The 17,249-nt window shown below is 39.4% G+C and overlaps 1 protein-coding gene across 3 annotated transcripts in view; it reads right to left on the reverse strand.

The window, feature by feature from the left end:
• NOL4 (nucleolar protein 4) overlaps nt 1-12,926 on the reverse strand; it is a 413,009-nt gene extending 400,083 nt beyond the window's left edge. The window contains exon 1 of one of the 3 annotated variants that reach the window (XM_045065497.1): nt 10,994-12,926. In XM_045065497.1, the coding sequence (XP_044921432.1) occupies nt 10,994-11,257 (264 nt within the window). In that variant the 5' untranslated portion in view covers nt 11,258-12,926. The remainder of the gene's footprint in view (nt 1-10,993) is intronic. The other 2 variants (XM_045065494.1, XM_045065495.1) reach the window with 2 other exon arrangements.
• Between the last annotated feature and the right edge of the window lie 4,323 nt (nt 12,927-17,249).

Below are 17,249 nucleotides of genomic sequence, written 5' to 3' on the forward strand. Positions count from 1 at the left end.
CTCTCTGTCAAATAAATAAATAAAATCTTTTAAGAAAAATGGTTAAGAGATTGCGACAACTTGGATGGAACTAGAGGGGTATTATGCTTAGCGGAATAAGTCAATCAGAGAAAGACAATTGTCATATGATCTCCCTGATATGAGGAAGTTGAGAGGCAAAGTGGGGGGATTTGGGGGGTAGGAAAGGAATAAATGAAGCAAAATGGGATCGGGAGGGAGACAAACCATAAGAGACTCTTGATCTCATAAAACAAATGGAGCGCTGGGGGATGGGGGGGGTAGGGAGAGGGTGGTTGGGTTATGGATGCTGGGGAAGGTATGTGCTGTGGTGAGTGCTGTGAAGTGTGTAAACATGGTGATTCACAGACCGGTACCCCTAGGGCTAATAATCCATTATATGTTAATAAAAAAAATTAAAAAATAAATTTTAAATGGTTAAGATAGTTAACCTTGTATTATGTGCTTTTTATAAGAATTTAATTAACTATATTTTGTGGAAAAAAAGTTCCCAATATAGCTATGGTATTATATTATATTATAGTTATAAGTATTTTAGGTATATATTATATATTACATAATATAGTATTATGTATTATATTATAGTTATTGTATGCTGACAAAGAAGAAGGGCCCATCATGTGGTGTCAGGCTCGGAAGTTTTTCATTTATGGCATTAATACTGAGCACCAAGGATGCATCATGCATTATTCAAGCAGAGGAAATCAAATCCCCTCCTTCAAAGCTTTCAGGAAAACTACAAAATTGTCACAAAATGGTCATATTGCTTAGTATGGTAAGAATATGATGGATTCAAGACATACTAAGTTCATAGAATCAACAGTATTCCCTAGAGTACTGACTATAAAAGGGGAAAATAAAAAATGTCATAAAGATTTTTGCCTTGGATAGTTGGGCAAATTGTGTTGCCATCCATAGAGAAAGGAAATTTAAAAAAAAAAAATAAGATAAAAAAAAAAACTAATAAACCTACAGTAAAAGTCATCAAGAAAACAAAAGAGGCCAAATAAAATCAGAAATGAAAAGGGAAAAGTTACAACAAATACCACAGAGATGCAAAGAATTATAAATGACTACTATGAATAATTATACAACAAAAAGTTGGAAAACCCAGAAGAAATTAATAAATTTCTAGAAACATACACTCCTTCAAGATGAATCAGAAGAAATAGCAATAGAAAATCTCAACAGACTCGTTACTGGTAATGAAATTGAATCAGTAATCACAAAACTCCCAATGAACAGAAATCCAGGACCAAACAGCTTCACACTATATGAACAAAATGAAAGATAAAAATCATTCGATTATGGGAAAGATGCAGAAAAAGCATTTGTCAAAATTCAACATCCATTTATGATAAAAATTCTCGACAAAGTAGGTAAGGTGGGAATATATCTCAACATAATAAAGCCCATATTTGACAAATGCAACTAATAACATATTCAATGGTGAAAACTAAAAGCTTTTCCTCTCAGGTAAGGAGCAAGAATGTCCACTCTCACCACTTTTATTCAACATAGTACTGGAAATCCTAGCCACGGTAATTAGGTGAGAAATATAAAAGTTATCCAAATGAGAAAAAAAAAAAAGAAGAAGAAATAACACTGTCAACATTTGCAGATGACATACTATATACTAGAAACCCTAAAGCTTCTACCCCAAATCTTATAACTAATAAATGAATTCAGAATAGTGCAGGATAAAAAATCCATATACAGAAATCTATTGTGCTTCTATATACTAATAACAAACTATTGGATAGAGATTAAGATAAAAAATCCCATTTACAGGGGCACCTGGGTGGCTCAGTGGGTTAAGCCTCTGCCTTTGGCTCAGGTCATGATCCCAGGGTTCTGGGATTGAGCCCCACATCGAGCCCCACATTGGGCTCTCTGCTCAGCAGGGACCCTGCTTCCCCCTCTCTCTCTCTCTGCCTGCCTCTCTGCTTACTTGTGATCTCTCTCTGTGTGTCAAATAAACAAATAAAATCTTTAAAAAAAAATCCCATTTACAACTGCACCAAAAAAGAAGAAAATACCTACAAATAAATTTAACCAAGATGGTGAAAAATCTGTATTCTGAAAACTACAGGATATTGGTAAAATGAATTGAAGATGACACAGACAAATTAAAGGATATTTCATGCTCATAGATTGAAACAATATTATTAAGATGACATTTATTTTTTACAATGGAAAAATAAACAAATGGGACTATATCAAACTAAAAAGTCCTTCAACACTACAGGAAACCAACAACAAAACAGAAAAGCAATCTACTGAATGGGAGAAAATATTTGCAAATGACATATGGAGTTGACATCTAAAATAGACAAAAAGTTCAAAAACTAAATTATTTTTTAAAAATCCAATTAAAAATCATCAGTGAGGGGTGTCTAGGTGGTTGATTAAGCATCTGTCTTAGGCTAAGATCATGATCTCAGGGTCCTGGGATTGAGCCCCACATTCGGGCTCCCTTGTCAACAAGGATCTATTCCTCTCTCTCTTCTCTCTCTCTCCCTCTGCCCTTCCCCCAACTTGTTGTCTGTATCTCTTTCTGTCTCTCAAATAAATAAAATCCTTTTAAAAAATCATCAGGGAAATATAAATCAAACCACCTTTTGGAATGGCTAGTATCAACAAGATAAGAAATAACAAGTACTGGCAAGGATGCGGAGAAATGGGAACCCTCATGTGCTGTTGGTAGAAATGTCAATTGGTAGAACCACTATGGAAAAGAGAATAGAGGTGCCTCAAAAAGTTAAAAATAGAAATATCATAGAATATAGCAATTCCACTTTATCAAAACAAAACAAAACAAACCCCAAACACGAATTTGAATAGATATATGCCCCAATATGTTCATTGCAGCATTAGCATTATTTACAATAGTCAAGGTATGGAAGCAACCTGACCACCCACTGATAGATAAATAGGTAAAGAAGATATGATATATATACATTACACATATATATGACATATATTTATGTAATATATATCATATATTTGTGTAATATATATGTGATACCTATTACACATATATACTACACACATGCATAATATAACAAACTCATATATAGAAAATAATAAATCTTGCCTTTTACATCTATATGGATGGACCTAGAAGATATTATGCTAAGTGAAATACATCAGACAGAAAAAGAAATACTATATGACTTTACTTATGTGTGGAACCCAAGAAACAAGTGAAGAAATAAAACAGAAACAGACTCAAATACAGAAAACAAACTGATGGTAGGCAGAGGAGAGGGAGATGGGAGATGGACAAAAAGGGGAAGGGATTAAGAGGTACAATTTTCCAATTATAAAATAAATACTACATGGGAATATAACATATAGCATAGAAGATACAGTCAACAATATTGTAACAACTTAGTATGTTGACAGATGGTAACTAGACATTGTGTAATCATTTTACAATGTACATAAATATCAAATCATTTTATTGTGTACCTGAAACTAATATCATATTGTCTGTCAATTATAATTCAATTTTTAAAAAAGATAATTGTTAAAGGATAGGAATTACAAATTCAATACTATTTTTGTAAAGTGGCATTTGCTGTACACCAAATAATGAACATAAATGGCAGAATGACTATTATGAAATGTAGAAAGGAACAGGAAAACAAAGTCATATATTCCCTATTATTGTAAAGAAGAGCCTCTAAATTTTTCAGAGTGCCCATTGGATGATTCATGGCCAAGCTATTATTTTAGTGCTTTCCATTTCTAAACAAAGGAGAGAAATACAGGTAATCGTTTTAAGTGGAGAAAATGTACAATTTTTCATTTTCTGCTGTTCTCCTCTAAATTCACAATGTAACGTTAAATATTACACTCAATAAAAAAAATAGATAAATCAGTAAATGTCTCTTTTTCATAAAACTTTACTGTATTAGCTTACGGAAATTCTACTTATAAAACTGTATTGAATTTACTTTTTTTTCCTGCTCCTCTTCCAATATATAATGTTAATAACTTTCTCCAAGTCTTTCAAATTATTACATAATTTCAAATCATATTAATTTCTGTTTGCCACCCTGAAGTTATAATGAATGATCTGTGAACTGTCTTTTATTCTGAGAACCAAATATTTCATTTGGCTCACTGTTTCAGTGCTTAGCTAGATTCATTCTCATACTAGGATATAGTTCAGTATAATTACTAAAAATGTCAATACAAAGGGAAAAAAAAGTGTCAGCTGGGAAGACCCAGGATGAAGAAATGAAGAGAAGAAATAGTCATTTGGGATTATGTTCAGTTTGAGGTGCTCTGAGATATCCTGGTAGAAATATCCAGTAGAAATTGTAAAATACAGTTGTGAACCTCACAAGATATGTATCAAGTCTCCGTAACATAGACACAACTGAAGCTATGGCCATAAATGTAATTACTCAATGAGAAGAGGAATTCAAAACATAGCTCAGTGAAGTTATTTAATTTCAAAGATAAAGGAGCAAACATGAAATTTGGAAAAACAGGTTTGCTTTGGAATTTTACAGGGCAAACACATCAACAATGTTCTGGTAGAAAGAGGGAATTAAAGAAATTACACCTAGTTAAGTTGTTCTTTAGTTATAAAAGCTGAGGACAAATATTTTTAATTGTATGCAAACCTCAAAGAATGGAACACATAATGCTTTCTTTAGAAAAAGAAATGACCAGGAATTGTAGCCCAGGGATGAATCAAATCAAAGAATTCAGGGAGAAACAAAAAACAAAAAACAAAAAACAAAACCAAAAAAAAAAGCAGAGGAATGGATAAGCATTTAAATATACCAAAAGAACAACAGCCATGAGCACCAAATTATATATCATCATGAAACCTTGAAAATAAAAACAATTATAGCATATATAATGAACATAACACAATAAAATATATAATTATAATAAATATGACATAAGCATGGAGTAACAAAACAGTGAGAAGAAGTGAAATAGGCTTACTCCTCTTCTACCATTGGAGAAAGTCAATGATAAGAATGACATTGAAATCTATAGTTGAAAAAAAAAATGAATAAAATTCCATCTCTTCATGTTTTTCTTAATCTTTTCTATTAACTTCAGGAATAAAAACCTCCAAGAAGAAGTATTTGTCTATTAGCAATTTTTTGAATTGCATGTTTTTTGTTTCTTTTGTTTCATTTTGATATTATGTTTTATGCTTCTTAAATTACCATATAATTACCACCCCAGGTTTGGAAAATTATTTCTCCATGTCCATATCAATCATTATATCAATCAATCACTATACTTAATTTCCTTTTGGTATGTATGTTTAGACAGACAACTATAATTATGCTCATGATTAACTAATGATGATTAAATCTGGATGGTGGATTTAATATAACTTAAAATTTCTTTCCTTTTCTCTTAGTTTTTTTAAATAGTGAAAATGTATCACTTTTAAAAGTAAAATCATTTTTATTTTCTAAAAATATAAGTATCTGAATAACACACACATTCAGAAAGATACATTTTAATTCTTTGTGGCAGCATGATCTTGAGTTTATAACATATACCTAATTTATAACATATACCTAATTAATTACATCACGGTGTCCTTGCTTTCTTAATAATACTTAAAAGAGCTTCTATTGTTTGTTAGCATTTACTACATGTCAGACAGATATTACATACACTATATGCTTATGAATTATTATTCTCATCCAAAACTAGTTAGGCAAGTATTACTCATGGCATTTATGAAAAGGAAACCGTGTCTTTAAGAAATTTCCCCTTACTTAGAGTTCTCATTAATGTCCAATCCAGGATTTAAATCTTGCTCGAGAATCTATACCCTGCCCACTATGCCATGTTTCCTGCCATCTACGCTATACACAAAGTTTATTTTATCCTGTTATACCAGGATTATCAAAATGAATGTAACCTAAAACAGAGTAGATTCACTTTGATCGTTGCAGTTAGATATAAGGAGTCTTAGCAAATACAACAGTTATTAATGAAAGATCTTTATAGTCCTGACATGGGATTGAAACTCTCAGAAGTTCTGCTGCTACATCCTCTGTCATTGCTTCTTTCCTCGGTCCTAGGCCCAAAGCCTAGAGTGTAAGACCTTGAGAAGCAGGAACTCAGCTGGTTCAGGAGGTTTATTGAGGTAATATAAATGAGTGCTGAATCTTGCCTTGCCTGCCCCCAGCTATGCTTATTAACAAGAAAAGGAAGAACCAATGGAAAAGTCAAGAACTGGTATCTTGGGAAATACGTGTGGGCTAGTCTTCATATATTAACAGGGTCTGATTTCTTCCATAAATTCAGGGGAGTTATCTCTACAAGCCCCTTGCCCCTAAATACTCATGCCTTACCAGCCTCTTATAAGGGTATACCTGCTATTTTTGACAGCCATAATTGCCATTGTACTAGGGTTTTGCCATAAGAAGCAGTCCGCACAATTCTCTAGGAACCACTAAAGTCCACTTATAAAGCCATGTTGCTGAGACTCATACTTGGGATCTATTTAACGCCCCCCCCCAAGACCTATATTACAGAGCCCTCCAAAATACCTAACAAAGAGAAAAAAATGCACTCATTATCTATAGCAATGCCTGTCTTCTAAGTGTAGGAGGTAAGCAAAACTGTGCTTACATCTTAATTACTATTATCATGATTTGCCTGTGTCAGAGATATAAAGTATCCTAATGTGTAGCTAGCATATTCCTCAATTTTGTTTTTCTGGAATTTCTGCAGCAAATTTCAGATCAAGGCCTAATATACATGGAATGTGGTTCAAGCATAAGTTCGGCCTGGTAGAAACGTATACAGACTCTTCATGAGGCATTATTTCCTCCACTCTTGATATAGCATAGAGAATTTGTAACCAAAACCATAGTTAGAGAACTAAAAAAACAGTAACTGTTTATAAACCAGTCCATGAATATTCATTCTAATCACTATATAGTAATCAATTAGTATACACAGCAAGAACAATATGAAATCTGAGGCTACAGATTGCAGAACTGAATAAATCATCATTTTTAAATGACATAACTAAAGATAATATATTTTCCTTTCTGGATGAAAATTCATTTTATATTCCCTGGTGGAATACATATAAATAAGAAATACACAAAAGGCGAAAATTGGACCTAAATGTCCGTTCCTACATATACAGGTCAAGAAAAGCCTTACTCACATAATTGGATATTCATTGCCTCGTTTGCTTAAGACTGAAAAACAAATACAAATGGGAGTTTGCCAAATTTCCTAATGTTTTTTACAGTGCAGTAGGCCTTTAAAAAATACACAATAATGCAATAATCTAATACTACTAAAAAGGTTTAACGATTTTTCTGGTTATTTCCTAAGTTTACCTTTCATAATATCAAGTGGTATATCTACTGTGTTTGGGTGGTTTGAATTCTAAGTGTGACGGGTCAACTAATCGTGGCCAAAAGCAAAATGACAATCGGGATAAAAAGCTTCTAAAAACAAACTCAATGGGGACTACCAAAAACGTAAAACAGAGTCACCATAGTGACGTTAATTTAAAATGACCACTGATGAAACATTTCTTGTAATCCATGTCAGACATTCGCCGTTAGCTTTTTCAGAACTGCTTTAAGTCATTCATTACTTCACCCTTTTAGGTTTTGACATCTCTAATGAGAGAACACCTAAAAACAATGGTGGCAGTGTGAACAAAACTTAAGATTCGATGCTCGCCAAGCTGCACGTGCGTGTGTATACACGTGCATGCGTGTGCGTGCAGGCACACAACGCCGATCCCACTCTAGACCTAAAATGGCTGAGTTGCAGGATGTTGTTGCTTGGTGACCAAACAGTATCTCCTCAGCCACAGAGTAATTTAAACAGTGACAGATCTGTCCCCTCAGCTTTAGGCATGGCCAGGACAAATAGTAAAGGGCATGTTTATCTTTTCTAGTATTCTACATTTTCATTTTAAGTCAGTGGTCACTTGCTTGATTTTATCACCAATTTAGATGTTAGGGGAAAGTATTTGCAAAGCTACAGCTGTCCTTTTAGGAATAAGAGGGAGAAACAAGCTTCTTTCAAACTGAAAGATAGTCCTGTTTCAGTTAAGTCTGTGTGCTGTGTCCACTCTGTTCTGCTATGACCTCCCAGCTGCTATCAGTCTCCCTTTCTTTCATTAAACACCAGCAGTTAATTAGCCTCAGCCTGTCCTCTTCCCTTCTTTCTGTCCTTTTTCAAGGCAGTAATGATGTCTAATGACCAGCAGCAGCGGGTTACTGCAACACCAGGCACAAATCTCTCTCCCTGAGAGCAGAGCCAGCCGCAAACCCTCAAACCTCTGAGAGCGAGAACAGATTCTCAGTCCACCTGAAAAGACCAAACACAGTCCTTGATTTCAACCAAGACGTGCCTTGGAATTAAAAATGTATTTTTTTGTTTGTTTTTCTGCCGATTGTACTCCCGCTATTACAAGGAAAAACTTATTTATAAGGAAGAAATAATTTGAGATGCGGAGAAACACATGATAAAAGGGGAACCTTTTATTTATTTTTTAACTTGTTGAAATGATGATTGGCTGTCCTTCAGGGAAGGCGGAGCCTATAATTCTATGTAAGGAGCAGCATAAAATTTTCATAAAGAGAAATAGAGGAGTTCATGAATTAAAAACCTCTTCAACATTTCCAAACAGGCTTGAATGAAGAGCAAATCTCTTAAATACTACATGGAAACCACTGTCTAAGAATATCACCCGATGAATTACATTTTCTCCCATAAAAATATAGAATCGTTATTGAATTGAAAGGGAAACATGTGTTACTTTATTATTAACACTGTAGTTGTTATTCTACATTAGATGTCTTAGCAATAGTTCTTTAACAACTCTGCATAAATTTTTCAATGAAAATAGGAGTATCTGAACATGTGAAGTCTGGTTTGAATTACTAGGCATTCATATTTCTCTTAATGTCTCTATGGCTGTTAGACAATTTATGTTAAGAATTTTTAATTAATGTTTTAAAGGGGCACGTCTGTTTATACACATAGTGGAGTTAACCAAACCCATGTAAGCATAAACTGGACCAATACACAAGTGAAGCTATCTGACAGATAAACAGAGGAAACGTGATTTTCATATAAAAGGAATGAAAAACAAACTTCCCACCTAGCAATTGCTTTGAAAAACATATAAAATATTATCTAATACTACTTAGGCCAATAAACCTTAAATAATTATTTTATTTAATCAGTTAGCCCACAGGTGCCCAAGGGAAAATACATCCTTATGTTCTGAAATCTAAATCTACTTTATCTAACAATAACTCATTTTTAAAAATCAGGATAAGTTACTTCCCGTACAAATGAATCAAAGCACTTCATTCCCCACAACAGACTTCTGACTCATCCAGATGTAAATATACCTCAGTTCTAATCCAAACACATCTAGGCATCTAGTCCTCATTATTTAGTAAAGCAAGACAGTAATCTCACCATTGTCTTTAGCAATGCCACATTAAAAGAGAAGGCTGTGTTTATAGGTCTGCCTCCTAGAAAATTCCAACAATTGTACTTAAAAAAAAAAAAAGAACTTTTATGTGTGTTTCTATTTCACCTTTATTTCCTTTTCCCATTTTCCAAATAAATTCCATATATATATAGACATATATATATATATATATATATATATATATATACATTTCAAGAGATATCCCTAATTAATCTTGGGAAACCATTAACTATTTTCCAAACCTGAAAGAGTCCTCCAAATAGTCCTCTGAAAAACCTTTCATGCACATATTTCCAATTTAATATACCTCCGTTGGAGAGAGAATAATAGCTTGCAAGATATCTCCTTTTCTAGCATCCTCCAGGAATACTGCACGGGCAAACAGTTGTCAGTAAGGGGTTGGCGTGGGAGGAGGTTAGGAAAACGAGCAAATGCTCAAGAAACCCCAAAGCCAGGCAAAAATGCAAAGGATGCCAAATGCCCTCCCCCACCCCTACTCCAGGCGAGTACCCACCGTAGCATGACGAAGAAAGAGGTCTTATGGATCTGATCTGCAATCCTACTTGTAGCCCACAGTTCCCATCTTCTTAAAAAGGGAACTGATGCTTGCCGCCGCCTCCCAACCTCACAGGCGTCTGCCCTGAGAGGCTCAGATACGCTAGGTTCTCAGTGCCCAGTACCTTGCTGCGCCTGGGCTTGGAGCTTTGTGGCCATGAGACTTAGAGCTATCCCAGAACGAGGAACAAATATATACACCATTTGATTGCGTCCGAACCCATGTCTCTTTGTTGTTCATCATGTAGCTTCGGCTTTATTTGTGTAAGGGGGACGTGAGGAAGGGGATGGGGGGCGGGGAGGAGGAATCTCCAGGACCTTATCTACAATCTAAACAGTCGTGGCAAGATCTCTGGGAGTGATCAAGGCGATGGGATAGCCCGGTGTCTCCCAGGCGGCGGTCTAACAATAAAACCTGATAGTGTCGGGGCGGGGGGGGGGGGAACCCCACATCTCCGACTAGCGCCACAATCGGGCTTTGTGCCAATTAGGAGACACTGTAGACGATCGATCAGAATCGTCTATTATCAGTGCGTGCGTCTGGGGTTCCAGCGTGGCCTTTATGCTTGGTGGCGAAAGCGGGACACGCGCCAGGCGCCCAGCGAAGGACATGGGACAATGGTCCAACCCGAGGACATGGGAGGCCGCCCGACGCGGGGATGGAAGCTCCAGGAGCGGGTTCAGGAGCCCGGAGGCGAGGAGGGCGGCGAGCTCTGGAGGTGCGCTGCCGCTTTAAAATAAAGGACCACAAAGACTCCACCGCGGGGGAAACGCGCCTGGCTAGTGCGAGTGGGGACAACTTGGGGAGGGGGTTGAGAAAGGTGGGGGGGGGGCACACGAGCCAACGGTGGCTCACGGCTCCCCCTTTCTCCCCCCTCTCTCTCCCCTCCCCGCCGGCTGCTCCCGCAGACAAATAACAGAGGAAGGCGAGTCACTCACCGTGGTCTTGACCGGCACGTAAAGCACTTGCTTGGCGCAGCCGCCGCCCCCGCGGACCTCGTCCGGCTGGCCCAGCTGGAAGCCCTTCGATTTGACCCAGAATTTAAATTTGGCGTTGTCCGTGGAGCTCGACTCGGAGCCGTTGAGGAGCTGGACGATCCGCTCGTATTTTTTACGGGTCACCGTCTTGGTCTTGCCTGAGTCCCCGTAAGTCCTGAGGCACCAGTCCTGGAACTGACGGTACATGTCGCGCTCGCTCTCCATGTTCCCCGCTCCCGGCCGTCGGCCGGATGCTCCCAGCGCACTTCGCACCTGTTCACCCCGGGCTCATGAAAAATGCAGCTCCGGCCACGATGTAGGGACGCGAGGTCCCGGCCGCCGCCGGAGCCTGCCTCGGGGGGGGGGGGGGGGGGTGGAGAGGGGAGGAGGGTCCGGCTGGGCACCAGCAATCAATGCCCTGTGCTACCAAGTCTCTGGTTCATTCGTAATTGCAACGCTTGTCTCGTCCTCTTAGTGATGGGTCTCTTTAATATTGTGTGACTGGGACCATCCCAACGGCATCTGGCCCAGAGGAGCTGGGTTTTAAATAATTAAAATCCCATTCCTTGGTTTATTAAAAATCCCAATATTGACTTGAGGGTGGTCCCTGGACGTCTCGCCCCGGGGCTATGTCCTGGGCAGGGCAGGTGCAGCGCTGCGCCGCCTCCCCGCGCGCGCGCCCCAGAAGCTTTCCCGGCCGCTGGCCCCACCGTCCAGGAAGCGAGGGTTGAGCTTGTCTCGAAAGCAGCCGCCAGGCCGAGTGCCTGCGAGCCCCGAAGGGCACTCGGGTCCCCTGGCTCTCCTTCCTCCAGGATCCCGTTCCGCTTCGGCTTTCCCTGCGTGGGGCGTTCAGGGACTAGAAAGAAAGAAAGTTCTTACCTGTCACGTTGTTAAGCCTATCAAATCCTGCTACACGGGAAATTTTTAAGGTATTCTTAAAATGGTTTAAAATGTCATTTCTTCATATGCATTTAGGCTAAATTCCAGCCCTGCAGGTAGGTTCCAGGAGTTAAGTCCCAGAATTAGCAAAACATTCATGGATATTTGGCCATAGTTCTATAGGAGAGACTGTGGTACCCCAAACAGATCTCCGTTCCAGGGAGATGTGGGTAAACGAAAGCAGGCCGCTGGCAGCGGGTCTCCCGGATAATGATGGGGTCCCCAGACAGGACTCCTCTGGTTTCTGCTAAACTGGGTACAAGGCATAGAAGTAAGTTTATAATACAGATGCTTAAAACCCTTTGCATGAAATTAAAATAGAGATTATTTTCCCCTTGCTTGGTTACAGTTTGCAGTACACACAGGAGGTTTCGTATGTCTATTTTCCCCCTGCCACGTCATGGACACCCCTCCACTGCTCAGAGTAGCCAAATATGAGTTCCTCTGGACGATTTTCTCAAGCAAATGAAATCAGCAGCTCCTCCATTCAGGATTTCCACCCGTTTGTTACAGAGCTGGAAACAGGGGAGTTCCCATCCTCTTCGCGCTGCGATTGCCGCCGCTCCTCTTTATTCTACTCTCTGCGGAGGCCCGCGCCCGTCCCGGGAGGCGGCCGTGCCAGGAAGGCGGCCCGACCAGTGCCCCGCGCCTGGTCCGCGTCCTGGCCCACCTTCGCCCTTCGTCGTCGTCTCCAAGACGAAAGCCCCGAATGGGGACGCGGAGTGTTTGTACCCTCTGCGCCGCAGCCGGTCCCGGCACTTGCAAAATGGTCAGTGGCTCCTGCTCGGCCAGGCTGAGTGTGTGCGTGTGTGCGAGCAAGGGAGCGAGGGTGTTCGGTATGCGGGGGGTGCGCTGTGTGTGCGCGCGTCTCCGGGAAGGTCTCGCGGCGGCTGGAGCCGGGACTGACAGCCCGGGCGGAGCGCGAGCAGCTCCACACACTAAACCTCTCGCCTCTCCCCTCACCCCCACCCCTCCCACTCCCCTCTCCTCCCACCCCCACCCTCCCCGGCCCCTTCCAAGCTCTCTGATTGGCCAATGGGACAAAAGTTTCTGTGGAGACGGCTGGGCGCTGACGTCACGGGCAGAATTGTCCCATTTAGGGATCCCGGGGGCAGTGCGCATGCTGCAGGCTGCAGGTTAGAGGCAGGAGGAGGTAGCAGCGGGCGCGGCGGCAGCCAGGTGGCGGAAAGGAGCACTCAGCATCCAGGTGGGGGGACGACTCCAGCAGGGTTTCCATGGAGATTCCTCTGGGTCTAGCCTAAAAACAGCAGATCAGCTGACACCATTAGCTCAGGACCTAATTACTGCTTATTGGAGCAACAAATGAGGGAGAGGGCCAGCTGCAAAGGAAGAGTTTTTATCCTCCCCCCCCCACCCCCACCCCGTCTCCTCCTTTTTCCCCTCTCGGTCGCTCTTGAGTCCCGGGTGAATTCTCATTAACTTGCAAGATTCCTGCAACAACAGCCACCCTTCTCTAGAGGCCACCCGGACTGCTTTTATTCTTTTTATTTCTTTCTTTTTGTATGGAAAAAAAAAAAGTGCTAAAATAAATCAGTTGTCCTGAGTCCTTGAATTTTTTGCCAAGTAAATATTAAACCAGTGGAGTTCAGAGAGTCCGCTAATAGAAGTCACAGGTGGATCTAAAGTAAGGATGATAGGGAGAGGCAAGGAGGGGAAAAACAAACACACAAACAAAAAACACCTTAAATGTGTTAAATTAGGTATTTTTCTTTAGGCCTTTCACATTTTTTAAAAAGATGTCAATATCTTGAACTGTATGTGGAATAAGGAATTGGACAGACGCATATTTTGAATCACTCTAGTGTGGTACACCTCACAGGAACACTTAGAAGTTTACGTTGTGGCATCAGAGAGAGAGGATAATTCCAAGCTGGGAGACTTAGAACATGTTGTATATTAGTCAAATGTTTCCTAGAGGATCCTGGAAGAATAGTTGATCCTAGAGAGTTCAGTTCATTCAAGAGTAAGCTGGTTCTATAGAGTTCACTTTCTCTTACGGTTATAAGTTAATTTACGATTTCTGAATTCTTTTTGGTCGCTTTTTCATCTGAAGAGTCCTCTCATCTCCTCTAAGACTCATTCAAGTACTTTAGACTTATAAAGCCTTCTTTCCTTGTCTACTCAAGTTAAAATAGTCTGTGTCTCTAAACTCCTCTTGATATGTGTCTTTCAACCATTTTTTAAAACCTTGTCTCATAGTAAGACATCTACATTACATTGACACAGCGCATTCAAAATCTGTCCTCCAAAAATGTTTATGGGAAAACACATTTTCTTACATGGAATACACACGGGTAGTTACCTGGTCTTCTATTATTATCATTACTCTTTGGTAAAGTAAATTTATGAAGCAGCACAGGATGCCTGGCAACCTATAGTCTGGAAAACATTGTTTTAGATTAAATGAACTATACCACTACTTGTACTATATTTATAGTTTCACCTGAGTATGTTTGTTCAAACAGAATCTTGATTGGAAGACCCTTGAGAGTTTATATTTTCTTGTTTTCTAAGTAACTCTGCCACAATGAACAATCCCCACAGTAAGGGTTTAGTAAATAGACACTGAATTAGTTAAAGGAAAGAGAGGAATGGAAGAAATAAGCAGGAGGCACAATCCTTGGCAATTCCTGTTGGCTTTTGTTGGATGGCATTTGAATGAAGGTGGTTCCCATTTGAGGACATACCAAGGCCTTACTGTGTTATAGTTATGATTATATGTGGGATTTTAATGTATAGAAATTAAAATATTTTAGACATAAAGAACTCATAGAATACAAGCAAATACGTCACCAACCCCCAGCTGCATTAACTAGATTTGGAATACAAGCAAAACAAAACAAAACACACACACAAATTAAGCGATTATAAAGATGTATTTTCTTAGAAGGAAAAGGTAAATAATTCACTGTTGAAAGAGTATTCACACTGGACTAAACAAATAGATTACCAGGACTTTGGCAGTCAGCTTCTTAGAGCGATTCTCTTGCCACCAATGGAACCTAAAGTGTGCTCTCTTCTCTGTAGTCTTTATTAATTGTGCAATCTAAATCAACTTTTTTTAACCATATCTTTCCTACTTAAAACTATAAATACACGATAAAAATCTAAAATCTGCTTCAGCAACTCACTCTAGACTCATTTCTCTCCTTTTTACTTTTCTAGAGCCAGGTCTTCCCACTCTACTGGAGGGTCACATCGACCCTGTCCTTCAGCTATATGATTCATTTGACAGGCTTCCTGGAATTTAAATTGGCATTTTGCCCAAGACACTTTTTCAGATTTGCCTCTCTAAGAGCATATCTCCCCAAAAAGTGACTCTTCACCCTCCTATGTGAGCACCAATTCCTAATCCCTGCCCAGGGTCCTGCCTGCTATTTACAGGGAGAGGAAATCAGAAAGTGTTTGATCAGAAAATAATATTCTAATTAAAGATAATCCAAATTCTCAGCTTAATCAACATGATTTTGTTATGAAAGTGAAACTTTGCTAATCTCAGGGTCAGCTTGTGTACGACATTTTGAAAAATCTGGAAACATAATTTTTTTTAAGATTTTATTTATTTATTTGACAGGCAGAGTTCACAAGTAGGCAGAGAGGCAGGGTTTGGGGGAGGGGAGAAGCAGGCTCCCTGCTGAGCAGAGAGCAGGAATTGGTGGGGGGGGGGGCCTTGATCCCAGGACCCTGAGATCCTGACCTGAGCCACAGGCAGAGGCTTAACCCACTGAGCAACCCAGGTGCCCCTGGAAACACATATATTCATCAGCAAAATGTTATAGTTATAGTCCAAACATATAATCCGTAATCATAAAATAAATGTTCAAAGAATAAAAAAGCCTTCATCATATAATTATACTTTTATTCAACAAATATTTACTGAGCACCAATTACTTGGATAGGCTTTAAGTTTCAAGCAGTCAACAAGAGATATATATATATATGTTGTACTCATCTAAAAAAGCTTAAATTTTTCTCAGGAAAATTTTAGGAAACACAAGAAACAAGGAAGCAAATAGCACTTGAAGTGAATGCTAGGAGGGAAAAAATGGTGCTATAACAAAACATTGGCAGAGTGGCTGGTCTTGGTAATACAGGGAAGTTCTCTGAGTAGGTGACATTCCTAACAAGACCTGAAGGATGCAAAGGAATCAACCATCTGAAGAGCCAGGAAGGGAAGCTACAGGCACAGCGCAAAGAGCCTACAGCAAGAGTTATTGGGACGTTTGAGGAATAGAAGGAAGGCCAGAGCAACTGGAACTTACTGAGTTTGGAAGGTAAAGAATGGGATGGAGGTCTGAGTAGTCTTCTGTGGCCAGATCTTGTAGGACAGTGCTTGCCATGATAAATAGTTTACATTCTATTATTGATCCAGCAGAAAATTAATAAAGGATTTAAATCAGGAGAATTATGCGATGTGTTATGCATTTTTATGTTTCACTGGCCATTCTGAGGAGAAAGGACTGGAAAGGAACAAACATAGAAGGAAGAAGACGAGTTAGGAAACTTGCAGTAGCTCTAGTAGTTTAGGTGAGATATCATGGTTATAGATTAGGAAGGTGATGGTTGAGGGAGAGAAAATTGATGGATGAGAGATATGTTCTAAAGGTAGAATAGGGCTCTCTGATGTATTACATGTGGCAGGTGAAGGAAAAGATTGAGTCAAGGATGACCATATGCCTTCTGGCTTTTGTAGTACTGTTTGTGAGGCCATTGACTTAGAGAGGGGTGTTTGAGGAGGAACAGATTGGAGTTGGAGGCTGAGGTAGGAGCAGAAGTAGGTTGATGTGGAGAGGCAGGAAGAATTTAATTTCAGAGAAGTTAAATTTGAAATACCAGGAGAGTTGTTCATGTAGGCATTTGAATATAGAAGCTTGAACTACAGCGAAAAGTCTGGGCTGAAGATATAAATACAGGAATTTTAAAGCCATAAGAATGAATGACATCACCTCTACCCACATTCCTCCATCCCCCAAAAGGAAAAAACTTCATCTCTAGATATTGATTTGATATAAACTAATACCCCATGACTAAAATAGAATGTCAGACACTAAACAACAGAATCTGGCTTCTTTTGGTATAACACATTATAGAAAGGTCTGAGAAACACAGCAAAGCCAATTTGGCTCAATCCTTGACTATATCTAAATCATTAGTGAGCTCCACACTTGATGGGGCTTTAAAATCCTCTAAAATTTAAAAAAGAAAGTTTGAAAACATTGGGTTAGATCTCTCCTAGATTAGATCAGGACAGGAAGGT

Source organism: Mustela putorius, unplaced genomic scaffold, assembly GCF_011764305.1.
Source record: "Mustela putorius furo isolate JIRA1106 unplaced genomic scaffold, ASM1176430v1.1 tig00003858_pilon_pilon_pilon, whole genome shotgun sequence".
Classification (NCBI taxonomy): Eukaryota; Metazoa; Chordata; class Mammalia; order Carnivora; family Mustelidae; genus Mustela; species Mustela putorius.